General features: G+C 43.3%; 1 protein-coding gene across 1 annotated transcript in view; it reads right to left on the reverse strand.

The window, feature by feature from the left end:
* The window catches only part of POU6F2 (POU class 6 homeobox 2), a 484,815-nt gene that overhangs the window by 378,046 nt on the left and 89,799 nt on the right, over positions 1-16,970 (reverse strand). Inside the window, exon 2 of the mRNA XM_047763270.1 lies at positions 13,330-13,501. Within this exon, the coding sequence (XP_047619226.1) occupies positions 13,330-13,501 (172 nt within the window). The remainder of the gene's footprint in view (positions 1-13,329; positions 13,502-16,970) is intronic.

Here is a 16,970-nt window from a genome sequence, read left to right on the forward strand (position 1 = left end):
GGGAGGCAAGTGCTATGTTCTGAATTTTGGCAACAATGTGGTCAAGGCAGAAAGAAACACGTGCTTGGCCTGAGAGCTGGCAAATTCCCTCGGAGAGACAGCTGTCCCCCTTGGAGAAACACTGCCCACCGGCGGCCTGCCACGAGGGTATCCGACTGAACCACAAATCAGAGAAGCATTTGCTGCCGCCCACAGACATATGGCTTCATATCACTTCCCACTGCCAAGAGTATCTTTAAACTCTCTACGATTTGATGGAATTGTACATTCCAACGTTTCAAGTTTAGAGAAGAGGCAGCTATGAAACTGCCCTCTCCTCTGGCTCATCACCTTGCCCCACGTTCTCCAAGATGAAGACAGTGAATCAGACTGTCCTCCACTTATAAGTCTGAGTCCTCCCCTGAATGGACTTCGGAAGAAAGCCGTGACGGCTGCTCCCGAAGAGGAGCAGGTGTCGTCCAGGAGGAACGAGCCCCCCAACTTTTGTTTGGCCAAGAGAACTTGGGAGCTGATGTTCTGGGGGGAATTTTTTAGGAATTCAAATACCTCCGAATTATTGTCATTGGTTTTCAATGTCCATTGCGAAAACTTCATCCCATTCCTTCGAAAAAGTTCGTTTTTCACCTCAGTATAGTGTGGTCTGTCTGGTACTTGCTGAGAGCTGGTTACTTTCCGGGCACTCCACAGGGCTCTACCCGTGACGCAGCACTTCCACCTCAAGAGTGTCCTGCGAAGTAAGTACCACTGGTACCTCACTGAGAGATGGCGAGGCTGAGGTTTAAACACATTGACGTACCTGGCCAGACCAGCTGACAGGTAACACAGCCAGGTTCAAATCCAAAGAGCCTGCCTCCGGAGCCTTGACTCATTACACCATATTGTGTGATAAAGAATCTTGGAAGGGGAATAAAGTCAGGAGAGGACAAGATACATCTACGTCATGGTCCCTTTGGATGTGACTAAGAGACACTTGCTAAAGAGTCGCATTTGTGTTCCATCTCATGAGCACCAGTGAAAACATGATGAATGCCATGCGCCCTGAAACTGAAGCATCCTTTCTTCTTCCGCATTTTTTGGAGATAAGAGTTTTTCGAAATGTTTAGGCTATGACCAATGACCACCTTTTGAAATTCCTGACATTGACGATGAAGCTTTCCTGCAGAGGCAGAGAGAATGTCACCAGCTGATGTTGGTTGTGAGCGGAGGGTGGGGTGACCATGTCTTGTTCATTTTTGCAACCTCAGCATCCTGTGGAGTAGGTGAGCCAGACCAGGTGACTGATGCTGTCTGGCGTACCCTCCACCACGTCCTCAGAGCACAGCGCCTGCCACAAAGTGGGTGCTGCCGCATATCGGTTGAGTGGATGAATTCACAGCTGAATGGTGAGTGCATACTCTGCCTAGTAGAAAAGGACGCCCCCGTGCAATGAGGAGGACGAATTCCGGGTTGGCTTCTGACACCCTCCTCTAATTACACGGCATGCACGTCCCCCTCCTTTGTTTTGAGATGTTAAAGGAGAGCAAAGGTCAGGAAGTGGGTTTCAAAACACTTCACGACAGAAAAAGAGAAACTCTACGCGATGGAGACCCACAGAGTTGATGAAAATTCCTAGGAGAAGTAATTTCAAAGATTCAATATAGAAATGATCCCAGGATATTGTGGTTTGATTTTCATCAATTGTTTTATTTTGAGAGGAAAAGCTGATTCTTCTCACATCTATAGATCTGCCCCACCCCCACCCCTCCTGCCACTAAAAAATAAAAATAGAATGTTTCTTTGTATGGCTCTGTGGCTGTCAAAGAGCAAAGGAGGAGATGTGATGAATTTTGAAGGAGAATAATAATAATAATTTTAAAACTCCTTTATATATTCTTTAATAGGCTCTCTGGAAAGGGGCATATATACTAAAAATGGCAGAAAATGACAAATATAATGACATTGTAATTTCAAACAGTACAAAATGTTAAAAATTTGATAACCATTGTAAACTAACCTCATAATTACATTTATATTGAAAATGTCATCACCTTTTATCTATATATTAAATATATGAAATCAATTTTTAAAGTTTTAAAAAATAATTTCACATATGTATTTCTTTCCTCTCCTAGGCAATTGTGCTGTTTTGTTTTTCCACTGCATGAAGTATTTCATTCTATAAGCTAATTTCAAACACTGTTCAACTAAAAGCATGAAATTATTTTTATGCTCACTTGTTAAAATGTTCAAATGTGATCACATTAAAGGAAACAGTTTTAGCTTTCAGCCCTCTCTCGGAAAATCTTAAGTCATCTTTTTTTTTTTTTTCTGGGCTGCAAAAGTGTATTACCAAATAAACTGACAAAACATCTCAGCAACTAACATAAACGTGCAATTTTAATGCCTTCTAATCACACAAATCAATATGAGATTTTTGTGCGTGTGCATATGACCTTCTTCAAATTATCCCCCCATTTTGGCTGAATCAGAATGAGTGTGGGCTATTTGATAAAAAAAAAAACCCTAAGTGTGTGAAATAAGAGCCCTCGCCTCTTCTGCCAGACTCCTCTTGACAGAAAGATGATAGAAGCATCACATCCCTGGGAGAGTAAATGCAAACTGACAAGAGATGAGCCTTTAGATGTTGAATATAATCTTGAATTGTGCTTGAAGTGTCTTATTATCTTGTCTTTTGATGTCTGAAGGAGTGGCTCATTGTTAGAAAAAGGAAAACCCTCCCGCGTCTTTGCCACATCTTTAAAAATTGTTTGGCCTTTAACAACTGCTCTTCCAACGACTGTCCATTTCTCCTGACAGTAAATATGGCAGGTCGGTGGCGAGGGACAAACAATTTACTTCGCATGCCACACTTTATGGGCTGGGAGAGCTCATGTGGAAGAGGGGATTTGAAAAGCCCGGAGAAATTAGCAGCATTGCCCACGTTAAGACTGGTATCTCTGGGCACCGATGCTGTGAAGCTCTTTGGCACGGTCCCGTCCTGCTGTTGCTGGTTTCCTCTCTCACGGGGGCCACATTCAAAATTCAAGTCCTTTAGGCATCACTGCCGAAAAAATAGCCAGGGAAGATTAAAAAACACAAACCCCCACGAAGGACTGCACGCCTGCGGCTTTCCAGGCTCCGCGGCGCCGTGTTCGGGGCGGAACAGACGCCAACATCCCTTTCGGAGGGAGGATGCCCGGGTCCCCACTGGCCTTGCCACGTTCTGCCTCTTATCGCAGACCCTTCGGCACTTTCCAATTTCTGCCGCCCCTGGGGGTCGCCTTCACCGTCCAGCCCCAGCGTTTGTCTCACGGGGTTTGTTTTAACTTAAAAGTTTAAGGATGCTCCGAGTCAAGAGGACCCCTTAGCAGCGAAATCACAGTCATGCCAGCTTTCTGTCACCCAGCCAGATTCTGTGAAAGCTTTCAAGATCTTTTCTCAGACCTCCGTCACCGTAAGAATCCATAAGAATTCTCCAAAGGACCATAAACTGTTACAGGGTTCAGGTTATGGAATTGTTAGAAAAACATATCGATACACTACAGATGACAAGACAGGGACCAACCCCGCTAGGCTAGGACAGCCATCTCAACGCCAACAGCAACCTTCAATCCGACCTGCTTTTTTTTTTTTTTTTTCTAAACAGGCAGCTGTAGACATTAATCCCATTTGAAGCTATGCCTAATTTTAACACGTTTTTCTGATTGCCTGCAGATTCCTGTTAGAGTGTTTCTGAATTACCGCGCACATGGAATATACTGGGAAAAGTAAAGACGCCAAACTAAAGCAAAGAAATAGACCCGCTATACCTGAAAATGTGACCAATGCTTTAGGTAACTCTTAAGATTAAAAGTTGCCTTAATTTTAGAAATCAGAACAAGATGAGCTCCAGCTACACCGAAAACCATGATGGCTGTGACTTCCCAAAAGCGTCTGAGAGCTTCCCACATAATCACGACGATCCCTGTTCTGAATATTGACCCACGTGCATCCATAACCGTGCAGTACGTTCATATAATTAAGTGGAGTCATTACAACGTTAGCTTTACTCCATGCTTTTTTCATGCTTTGCATTTTGAAAATTAGATGTTTCCTACTGGATACATTCCTTCTTTGCCATATTTTGCTAAATCAAATTAGACACAGTAAAGAAAAAAAAATGCAGGTTTGGAAGACAGCTTTTCACCCCACATACCACTTCTGCATCTATACATTTTTTTTTTAACTCAGGAAAAGGTGTTTTTCTATTTGATTTTTTATTCTCTTCCACTCCTGGTGGATTTTGGCAAAAATTCACCCTGCAATAAAATTTTTTCATGCTTTTTAAACAGCTTTAAATGTTTGCATTTTTCAATCAAATTAATCCCTCAGCCCTTCTCCGACTGTGTGACGATTCTCTCCTGCAATAAGTAACCCCAAACCATTCATTTATAAAAATAAATCCTGCCATATTGATATTAAAAGACAAATCACCACATATGTGGCCATCAAGAACTGCAAAAGGAGATTAATTATCCTGCATGGTTTTAATACCAAATATTTAAAATGGGATTTTTTTTTTTAAATCGTGCATCAATCATACATCCCAACTGGATATGTCTATATGTACATGAACATTTAGGCACATGGAATTCTTACAGGAATGTGTAACCAAAATTGTGCTTTTACTAACTCTTGCACAAATGCCTTTTACTTCAAAAAAAGAAGAGAAAGAAGAGATAAATGTTTATATTATAATGTATATATTGTATTGTATATGTATTTATACAATATAAATATTATAGACAAATATTTAAGTTTCCAATATTTAGAGGTTTTCTTAGCAGGGGCTAGTTCCGTAAGTTTTAAAAATGTATACTTATTCTGTATACGTCCAACTTTGCAGAAACCCCTAAATCGTTTTACTGAATGAAACTGCACAAATTCTGAGAAATCCAGTTGTCTCCTCTGCTCAGTGAACAGCAGCTTCAAAGATGACACTGGAACTTGGATTACAGCCCCACTATGCCTGAAGCAATGCTCTAATGTAACTAGTCGTTCTTTACTGGCAACCCATTAATTGTGTTAAGTTTATCTGGAAACTACTTTTTAAAATCTACGTAGGTCTAGGAAAAGTACATTTAAGCGATATATGGAGAGTGTGAACTAAAAGCTTATTACTACAAGCTAGACGTCCTTAATCTATGACAGAGAAAGCATGCATCCTGCAAATTTAGCAGGACAACTTGAAGTGACGTGACCACAGGAGAAACTATGGAGAACACAGCGGACTCGCATGATGTGCGTGGGCAGAGCTACATGCATTCACAGTGCACTCAGCACTTATGAAGAAAATACAAGAAAGCAGGGATACAGTATGGAAGTGATAAGAAAGTGGAAGATGGGTATTGTCATTTTACAGCACTGGAGTAATACTAACTTTTAAATATGGGTTTCTTGGCTTTCACAAACTTTTATCACAATTGGGGATTTTTTTTCCTCATTCATAGGAGAAAATTAAAATAGCACAAGATATTTGGAAAATACATCCATCTGGAAAATAGTATTATTTCACGTAAAGAGATGAAATATGAAAACAACACCTAATGCCAAACAATATATACAGCAGGACAAATATTCAGTAAATTGTTAAATTGTTTCACCTGGGGTACCATTGGTAGATTACAGTGTCCTAAAAATATTAAACAGTTCTGATGGCAATGCTGTCCTCTTATCAAAGGGACTCAGACTGTACGTTAGGTTGTTCCTGGTAGCTAATTTTTAATTAAAATAAAAACCAGTATGTTTTTCCCCATCTGGGACCTTGAAAGCACTTTAAAAAGAAAGACTAAGAGACGTTTGAGCACGGATTTGTCTTTTAAATTCTCCAACGAAATATAGAAATTCATATAACACCCTACGATTGCTTTTAAGTGTCGGTTAACTATTTAAAAACAGATGCAAGGAGCTCTACAATTTGACTAGGTGGTTTTTAAAGATGATCTTTGAACCCTTACCCTCAAAAAAGTTAATTTCTGTTTCTCTGAGAATGACAACTTTCTTCAACCAAAAGCAAGTCAATGTTCTTTTTTTCTAACTTCCGCTCACACTAGAAAGGCTGAGACCAATTTGACAGCTAACAATGGTCACAACACAGAGCAAGACATGTACCCAAACCAGTGTGCCCTTGTTTCTTACCTGCGTGAAATCCGACTTTTTTTTAGGGTGGACTAGCTTTCTTTTTTGATAGTGGTTATTTTTTAATGGACGTATAATTAATGTACAACACTGTGTTAATTTCCACTGTACAGCAAAGTGATTCAGATGTACACACTTTTTCAGATTATTTTCCACTATGGGTTATTACAGACCATTGAGTAGAGTTCTCTATGCTGCACAGTAGGTCCCTGTTGGTTATCTATTTTACACACAGTAGTACGTCTGTGTTAAAATCCCAGCCTCCTAATTGATACCCTCCCCATCTCCCACTAGCCCTTTGGTAACCATAAGTTTTTTCTCTATGTCTATGAGTCTATTTCTTTTCTATAAATAAATTCATATGTCATCATTTTTTTAAGATACATTGTTTTCTAATGTTGAGAACCAGGTCGGCATTCACATTTAAAGCACTGAGTCAGGTCAATAGGTTTAATAAATGTACCTCATCAAAGCCCCCATATTTGCCAAAGCCCAAATATTCCTTTCTGAATGAATTTTAATATAAACACTACTTGGAGCTATTCCCAGAGAAAAGCTCAGTGTTGACAGATTTAGCACCTCATCCAGGCTTATAACAAAGTATACCTGCAACTGTAAAATCCATCTTGCAACAAAGTATATGCTCACTTATCTCCTCCTCCAAGGAAAGACACTGGAAATTTTAAAGGGAAAACATTTCAAAGTGAGGCTGAAATGGCATTAATAAAAGGAAAGGTGAACAAAACCTCCAGTGAGGGAAAGAAGCGAGGAGGACAACAAACAAGAAAATTCCAGAGCCACCTTGGAAATTAAAGAGAAACCCATCTGCTGGAGAATGGCAACTGTTACTAGGAGCTTTCTCCAGCTACCTCTGCCTTTGGATATTTTTTAAAAATTCATTAACCTGACAGCAGGAAACTTTACACAGATTGCCCCCTGACAGGGTGCCAGTTTGGTATAAACACGTTGCTACCTTTTTCTTTAGCATAAGGAAAGCAAGACACAGGTGAAACGGAGCCAGGTGAAACTTGGGCAAATGGGAGGGCTCCTCGGACGGTCTCCGTTCCCAGAGAAGGTCCGGAAAATCAGGAGGAGCCCCACAGCAGGACTGCATCCCCCTCCCTTCCTCCTTCACATCCAACTTCCCTTTTAATGTGGGAGTGTCTGATGTATTATTAATCCCCAAACATAAACCAGCAAGGTCGCCAATCAAAGAAAGTACCACCTCGCTCACAAATTATCTGTTTACCGTCCAATAACCAGCAAAGTCCACTTCCAAAAGATGCTGACATCGCATTTCTGAAGGGGGGGAAATACGTGGTCAATTCTTGCAAAGAATAATGCTAACTCTGTAATTAAATCAGGTAATTGAGGAAGAAAGCCATCTACTTAAGGGCTGAGCCTTGAGAGCCTGATCCCGAATGCACCTCTATGTATTAATTACGACATAAACTGAGCTGGGGGATCTACAAAAACACCGTAGTGCCAAGTAACCTTTAAATCAGAACATCACAGCCATTAAAAAGGCTGACATGGGATCATTTTAAGGGTGATGGTGCAGACAGATTAATGTATTTTCTACCACTTAGTCTTGTTTCCAATTGTTTATAGGACCATTTAACAAAAATAACAAAAAAAAATAGAAGCCTATTGGGCCATCAAAGTCAAAGAGAAAGTGTAAATCTGTATCAGCATTTTGATTTGCTAATGCGTCACTGTGTAATAGCATCCTCCAACACTGCAAGATTGAACCCTCTTCTGCATACAGAGGTCTGACCTGAGTCCCCCAGGCATGGCAAAGAGACGGAAAAAGAAGGCACCCAGAAAGACCCCACTGAATCTGATGTCAGCCACTGTGCACTCTTCTCCACTGAAGTGCCACGGGGAGATGAGAACACCGCTCCGTGAACGAGCACGATGAGACGTTTAAACCCCAGTGCCATTTCCTATGAATTCAGTTTTGATTGCAAAGTTTACACATTAATGCCTTTAAAGGGGATCTATTTATCAGTACAGGATCGCAATGGTTTTCTGGAAGGAAAACACTAAGCTAAATTCGTCTAAACACACACCCTGGATTTTTTAAAGAAACCCTTCGGTGCAGTCGACGGACGATCCTAAATGTCTGGGAATGTCTCCACACGCGCACTTTCCCCTCAGCAGTCAGAGACCACCACCACAAGGGCTCGTTTGACTGTGAAACCCTAATTGAGTTTTGACAAATACCTTACCAGGCATCCCGTTCACTCACACAAATACAGGTTTCTGCTGGGTTCTTTTAAACAACCGGTGTAGCTGCAATTCTGTTACTCGAATTACTTAGTTTATTTAAAAATATGCTCTTTTAATGTTTCTCTAGCAAAACACACTCTCTCCAGTGAAAAATGAGTATGAATTTTCAATAGCTATAATAGCAAAACTTGTAAAGATACAGAAGCATGGTGCATATTTTAAATAAATATATTTCTCTAGGCAATTTTCCCCATCAGCTCCCAGCTAAATCCCTCCTGGGCTTAAGCCGCATTACTGATTATTGGCCCCAGCATATTTTATCAGAATATAAGGCATTGAACGATGTTTAAATAAAGTAATAGAGAGAGAGAGAGAGAGATGCCATCATGAGGGCCTCCGCTTATGCACAGGCAAGGGGCAGCTTCACCACAAAGTGCAGTCCCCACCTTGCCCTACCAATGACCTCCATGCTGACCTGCGAGACCACTGTCTCAAGGGGTGACAGACAATTTAGTCCTTTATCCTTTTGTCATTGGAAACGACTCCACTGCCATAAATTTTAATCAAGTCAGACTGGATGGCAATTTAAAAAAAAAAAAGTCTAATGCATGTTTCCATGAGAAAGACAACAGAAAGGAAAGGGAAAGAAAACCCTTATAGACAGTGCAGCATTTTCTGGCTAGGAGGAATCACTGGCCCAACTTTCAACCCTTTTGCAGTAGTTCATAGATAAATGATGCTGAAAATACTCACCCTTCCAAGTATCATTGCATGCAATTTCTTTTAACCTAGAAAAAAACCACTATCCTAAGAGAAGACCAACACCAATTTTTATTTCAGATAAAATGTTTATCAATGGGGAGCTGTTTGCTTGCTTGTTTATGTCTCGGCTCAAGGCTTTCGAGATGTGTGCCCAGTTTCTGTGTGGTGTGGCGCCCCTAAGAAGTAAGCCACAGAGACTGCTCCAGCCACCCGAGGTAACTGGGACTTGAGAAAAGCAATCATGAGGCTTAACTTGAAACAATAAAAAATATTCCCGGGAGGAAGACTGTTAATAAATCACCTCTCGAATTTCAAATAGGATGAGAAAAAATATTTAGGGCATGGTTTGCACTGTCTCACTTCTTCTGCTGAGACTGCACAGGAAAACTTCCGTGCAGATCTTTTTCGAGGGATATATATTATTTTTATCCTTTCTGGGGCCATTTTCCTCACCAAGTTGTTGAGGCTGCCATTTGAACTACAGCACTCGACTTGGCTGAACGTGGAACACTGAATTCTTGATGGGCGTAACTAAAAACGAAGCACCACACTGACACGAGCTCTCTGCGAATGTCGCTGGAGAAACACAGCCTCCTTTTCCCTCTGAGGTCGTTTGCCAAAGGCCAGTTTGGAGAATGGTCTCGAATATGTACATCACTCCTCACATATTAAATGACTGGCCCTGTCTGGCGTCACTCATCTGATCACGCAGCTGAAACCCAGGGAGACACAGAGCCCGATTCTCTGATAAAACCCCCTGACACGCCAGCCTCTTCGGCTCCACACTGTTTCCCACCGCTCGGAGCTTCGCATAATACAGTCATGAGCTGAAAAAGGACGTTATTCCACAGGCTTTCCAGGAATCAGTAATGCACCCCTTGATGACATCACAGACAGCAAGCTAACCACACGTTCCTCAGCGAAATGTGGACTCGTCTCTCCAAAGTGTACTTTAGTTGCCACGGCTGTTCAAGTTAAGCAAAACATGATCTCGGATGCAATTACTTTATAAAACACAAGGGCCCTTTTCAGAACTTTCTCCTTAGGCTTCTGGTTTCTCCTTCTGGTGCTCTGAGCTGCTCAGAGCCCTGAAACACTCTGCACAGTATCTTTCCCTTTGGATGCTGCTAAGTGCAGAGGCGCAATTTAAGAAGAGGCATAAAAGACCCAGGGCTTCCTGGAATTTCCTTTGTTTATCCATAGAGGGCATCCTGTAGTTTTGGGCCGAAGGGGTCCTACTGTGAGGGAAACAGACTTGTCCTCTGGGTTGCTAATTTCAACAAGACACGGACGGGGGACTAAGCGCCAAAGAGATCCATTTATCCTGAAATTTCAGCTACAATAAAAATCAGAACCCTTCTTGTCCCCCGTGGCCAGGAAAGGTCCCTCCACAAAAGTACACACAGCAAGATGCCCCGTTTGCTTCCACCTGCTCCTGTCATGACAGAAGCTCCATTTTCAAAACCACAACGCACATGCTCTCGGAATCTTGCTTTGAGAGAGGACGTCAGAACAGCATCGTTCAGAGATAAACCTGGACACCATCCGTGCCTGATTCGGAGGAAGGAAATTCCTCCTTTTACCAGGTAAAGACCATAAGCACAGCTACACAGAAAAACAAAAAGCGTGAACATACTCCGGTCAAAGAAAATAATGGTTCATTAGATGATTACTGGTTAAGTGTTGCCAACGTTGCTAAAAATTCTGAGAGAATGACTCTAGAAAGTCGCAGCCAGTTCCATGAACTAGAATTCCTAATGCCGCAGTCCCAATACCGCTAAGCGGTGAAAGCCTAACAGACCCAGGGGCCGAGGAAATCTTGAAGAACATCGGGGTTCCTCCCTTTTGGGGGGCGCTTTCTCTTCTGTCTGTCTCACCCTGTCTTCAATTTTGTTTCTTAAGTTTTTCAAAACTGCTCCGCTACTGATGTCTTCTTTGCCTCATTGGAAACTGGAAAATAGTCCCACTGTGTTTGAAAAGCCCTCTAGAGACCCCCAAAAAATTAAGGGAATAAATGAGAAATAGTAGGTATGAGATGCAGGTTCTGAGGGCTTCTCTCTCGCCAGTTCAGGTGAGCATATGCCAAAGCAAAGACGGACACCTTCTAAAACCCACCGACCTTTCTAAGCTACACCACGATGCCTTAGTTTACCCCGTAAAGAGTCCACTTAAGCCATATTTTCAAAGAACTCTGAATTCAAATTTCTCTGAGTTCCCCTTGGACTTCTCTTTTTTTAAGCTGATGTCTCTACACATGCCCATCAGTAAGAGGTGACATAACAAATCTCTGGCAGTTTTCGACACTGGAAAATCTAAACAAATGTTGAGGTGCCACATTAATTACCCTTCCATTGGTTTACTCGGGGGAAGAATGGGGTTTTAAGGCAAACTCTACAAAAAGCATTCATTTTGGAAAGTGCTCGCCAGGTTTAGGAACCCATAATCCATTCTCTGCAGTTATGTTGAACTCACAATTGATTACTTCTTAAAAGTCAAAGTGCCCAGTATTAGCATTCAGCATCAAAGAGGCTAGAGCACGGCTTCTGCCTTTCTGTCATTTACGAGTCCATCTGACTTCTCTCACTAACCCCTTGAAATGAAATGAGTGTTTTAGGACATAACTCTTCCCACACAGATAAAAACTTAGACAACAACAAAATATTTCTTTAGAGTGAAAACGCTAAAACCTTAATGCCTAGGTATGGAAAATTAACGTCAGAGGTGGAACTGCTGCCTTCAAAGAAAAAGGGTAACACGACAAAATTCCTTGCAACTGGAAGCGGTTATGCTCTTAACTATAGGACAGTGTTTTACCAATGGAACATTGGATACGGAAAGTTTCTCTGCCACACTCCTCTAAAGTTTGATCATTTAAAATCAGAGGACAGCTCCCTGTTGAAGCTGGCCTAGAGCTACCACACTGTCCAAGTCGCTTTCTGTCCATAGGGTTTTGTTTTTGTTTTTGTTTTGTTAAGCTTATCTTTTTAACTGAATGAATGGCTTCCTTAATAAAGCAGTCTATGAAACGATGCTGTGCTTCTTTCAAGTTCAGACGCACGATTAACCTGAGCTCAAGCAGTTTTCTGTCTAATAAATGCACACACATACATACTGAGATGTGAGGTGTGTGTATATATATTTAAGTACATATACATCAGGTAAACATATATATATGCACAGGTTAGTATGTCATATACGTGTATACCTAACACACAGATTCAGTCTTATAAGCTTATGGATACCAGAAAACAATTAAAAGCACATGTTTCAGGAACAACTGTTCTGAAAGCCTCCTGTCATTCTACCCCGTAAGCGCCCCTCCAGCGGGGACATCCACCCCTCCATCCGTCAGTCACGCACCTCCCCAGCCTGCTCCCCTTCTGATTAGAGATCACAGTTGCCTGAGTTGGCTTACAGAGTGTCATCTGTTTGAATGACAGATGTCTTTGCTGGAGTGGCACTCCGCTTGTTCCTGTTTTGTTTATGAAACAAAGATTTCTAACAGGATCGGGCTGCCTCCACACTTAGGACGAGGCTATAAACGCTGGTCAGAGGGGAGAGGCGAAGGGGAGGGGCGCCAAAGACCTATTTTCTGTCCTCCCCCCCGTTTAAAAGAAGAGATAGCCATTCTGACTGCGAGTATGAAATGTTTGTTCTTTGAGCACTTCCCGTAGCCACCTTTGTTTACCTGGCAGCGGACGCCGGTATTGATATTTTTCAGTTCCCCTCTCTGGTCTTTTGACTACAGATAATAACTCTTTACTCTCCTTCCCCTTAACAAAAGGCTGCGAAGCAACCCGAAACTGAGTCGATATTTATTCAATAAACGTTAACCAATTCTCACAATGGAACTGATTTCCTGATGATACTACCATCTTCTTCTTCTTTTTTTTTTCCCCCCAAATGATTTCTCGCCTGCGGACTCAAGCGAAATCTGACCAGTCCAAAGGCGCAGGAGGAAGTTCCTTGTTGGGAAAAGTTTGGAGGACACCCTCCCGGCCAGCGGGCATCCGCCTGGGGGTTGGGGGGGGGTGGGCACCCAAGATGCCAAGGTCCTCTTTGGGTACTTGGAAGAAACTTGCAAGAAGAGCCCTGGGGTGGGGGGGGGGGGGAAGGGGGGTGCGGGTGCTCTTCTAGGCAACACGGTAGGAGCGAAATGAAACACCTAGACGGACTCACCCAAGAGCTTGCTGGGAGTGTCCTCGCTGTCATTGGATTCCACCGGCGCAAGCAGGGGCTCATTCAGCTCGCTGTCTGAAGTAGCAGCCTTGTCCTCACCTCCCAACTCTGCATTCATTTCACTCCGCACTGACAGCAAGGGCTTGCTGACTTGTCCAGCTATCATTGGATCCTAGGATGGGGGAAAAGCGGGAAGGGAGGAAGACGAAGTGGCCGCTTTAGTGTGAGCGCGTCCTCGCTCCTCTCTCCCTCTCTCTCCCCACACACACCCTCTTCCTCTCTCCCGCTCTCTTATCTCTGCCTGCTCCCGCTGTTAGTGCTGGCTGCAGTCAAGTGAAGAGCTATTACAGAGCCGAGGAGTTCTCCATTACTCCCTCCCTATTAAAGCTCAACTAGCCTGTGAGAGATGCAGGAGGCTTCCGAGAGAGGAGGAAAAAAAAAAAAACAAACTTCTTTGAAAGCAACCTAACCAGCGCAGCTTTAATTGTGGGACGTGCTTTTGTGTGACTGTTTTTACACCTTGTGCCTCTTTAACGCAGTAAGGGGGTGGGGGGGGGGGAGAAAGAAAAAGAAAGGAAAGGAAGAAAGTGCGGGGTTGGTACTTTGGCCACAGACTCAAAAGGAAGGAGCACCCTACGGAGGAACCAGGGGCTATTTTAGGAAGCCCTCTCCCTGGGGGAGAAGCAATTAAACCCGATCCCAGAGCAGAGAAAAGAGAGAGGGAGAAAAAGGCCCTCCGGAGGCTTTCGCTGGAATGAAAGAGACGTCTTATGTAAATGCCACCAGCACCGCCGAAGTTGACTTCGCTGGTCCCAGATCGGGACGGAAGCTGACCCCACCTCCGAAGAACATCTGAAAGCGAACCATACACGACAAAAAGACATGAACACGGGTTTACATTTTTTTTAAAGGAATCGGAAAAATACTTACAAACTGTGTTCAATAGCTCGGATACCCAGAGCATCATACGCCCAGAGCATGAAAGAAAACAAAAACCACCTCCGAAAAGGCAAACTTGACACCCCCCCAATAATGTAAATCTGCTTGATCTTCAGCTCATTAGGAAGGCATTTTAGGATCAGCAGTGTTCTCCAAGTGTAGCCCTTTATTCCATTTGCCAACTAAGACGCATGATATTGTTGTGGCACAGATATCAGAGGCAGAGGGAAAGAAAAGCCAGAAGCGCCCTTTTTGCGTGATCTGGGAGCTATTTATTGCCAAGTTCATGCCTAAATGGTTCCTGAGCAGGAAACAGGTGACCATCGCAGGAGCAGGTGTGGCGCAGCTCCCCTGTCCCATCATGACATTGGTTGCGGTATGCCTGTGGTGATGGTTTTTTTTTTTTAATGTATTCATGCCTGAAAAGTGAATTTGATATGACACATGATAATCTATGAAAATGTTAATCAATACAAATAGTTTAAGCTGTCATCAAATGCACTTCTTTAGTCAATACTCATACCATGGAAAACAATGTCACTGTCACCAGGGCTTAATTTGCACAGCACTTAAATATTGGACTCTGTGCATCAATGCACTTCTTCTTCAAATACTGGAGGTAAACACATTTTCTCCCTATTTAAGGCTGGAGCACTCAGCGCGCATTTAGCTGAGCCGAGTCCTCCCTTTTGAATATACCTTGATAGGTCCACTGGAGGGCAAAATTAATACTTAATTGAATCTCACAGTCATCAAAATAATCAATACTTTTTTATTATTTATTCTTTACAGTCTGTTGACTGTTTCAAACCTCTGAGGGACTGGTGGAAAGGATTCATGGCTTTGAAACACTGTCATTTAACAAGGTAATTTTCAGTGGGGCATTAGGGGTTGTGAAACATATAATAAAGCAAAAATGGTGGCTTATAATAGGAAGAAAGAAAAGAATTATATTTCTGCCATCTAACAAAACAGGATAAATAAAAAAGCAAGTGCAGAGAGAGATGGAGAAAGGAGGGGGAAGGGGGGGCGGGGGGGAAGCCTGGCTTTTGAAGGGTTTTATCATATCAAGAGCAGAGCCGAGCTTTCATAATGCTGACATTTCTCATCCTGACAATCCTAAACAAGTGGAAAGGATGAGATCGCAGATATCATCTTTCATCACATCCCCCAGCCTAAGAACCAACATGACAGCTTCTCCCCTTTACACTGTTAATTACTAAATAAAATACTCCTCTCTGTCAGCATCCGATTATTGCAGATAGCAACCGCAAACGTTTCTCCATTGTCTCCCCCTCCCTGCCCCTCGGAAACGGGGAGACCTACCTTGAACTCCTTAGAAAATAAATTAGGCTTGTCTCGCCATATTGTAAATATTTGAAAAGTAATCAATGTCATCCATGCGGTCGACGAGGGGTATTGTCAGCCCAAATTTGCCGGGGACAGATTAGCATTTCATTGACTGTCTTTGGAGGCTGAGGTTTGGAGGGCTGGACAATGGGGGTGGGTGGGGGCGAGAGGGGGCAGGCCGCGGGAGAGGAGACACAGAATTCTCCCAGTGGCCCCCGTTTCTTTCCCAGGGATCGAAGAACAAACACGTGTTTGGACTGTGATCCGGTTCGTGGACCGGGGTGAGGTAGGGAAGGGACCATCGCTTGACCTCCCAGCTTCACGGAAAGGAAAGGGCCTGGGTCTAAATTCCAGGACCCTCCTTTTACTTTCTAAAAGGTTACGTCCTCAATCTCTCCTCTCCAAAGGAGGGGGTGTGATGTATGCCCTCAGGGCACCCAGTCCCTGGCATCACACTGCTTTGACCATCTTGGAAGCCGGTGGTGAAGGCAGACTTGCGTTTGGAACACGTTCCCACCCTCGTGATAAGCCAAACGTGGTGAGTCACGTATCAGCGAGAATCCGGCAGACGGAATAGACTTAGTCTAGCCCTGCTTTCTTTGTGCATGGTCGAACTGAACCCCGAATCCCACAGAGGAGCTGAGACGCAGCTGCTGGGTTCAAGTGCACTTAAACCTTGAGATGCTCCGTCTGGCTGACGTGTGCAACACACGTGCTGGCAGATGGTGTATATTCACTGACCATTAGCTCTGCTTCTTTAAATTCCTTTTATGTACCTCATCCATGGCTAGTTTTCCCAACTAGCGCCCCGCAGTGACTTGAGCTTCGAAAATTCACGAGTTTGTCACTCAGGGGCTCATCTGGTTTTCCATGACGCAGCGGTTTCCCACATACGTATGACCACGACATGGTTAAACAGCAGACCCCCAGCGAGGCAGAGAGCAGACAGCTTTTAATCACAGCTGCAGCCACTGGGGGGTCCATTTGAAAATGTGTCACAAGCAGTAGCCACTGAGTACGGCCTTACAAATGATGGGGCATAACTCTGTCAAGCAGCACTTGGCTTGGAAGCCGTTCTCTTCCTGCCAAAAGCCATGGCAGCCTGTAAACTCCCTTCTCCCTGCAGAAGGAAAGGATTTCCAACCTAGACCTACGTGGGTGCTCGCAGGAAAGTAGGAGAGTTACAACTTCAAGATGTACAAGGATCTCTGCAGCAGCAAACAGGAACAAAAAGAGTGAGTAAGCCAAAAAAAAAAAGAGAGAGAGAGAGAGAGAGTTGGAGAAGACTTCTGAAAATCTGAAACTGTCCCAAGGAGAGCTGAAGAAGTTGGGACTTCTCTGCGGTGTGTTAA

This window comes from Phacochoerus africanus, chromosome 16 (assembly GCF_016906955.1).
Source record: "Phacochoerus africanus isolate WHEZ1 chromosome 16, ROS_Pafr_v1, whole genome shotgun sequence".
Lineage (NCBI taxonomy): Eukaryota > Metazoa > Chordata > Mammalia > Artiodactyla > Suidae > Phacochoerus > Phacochoerus africanus.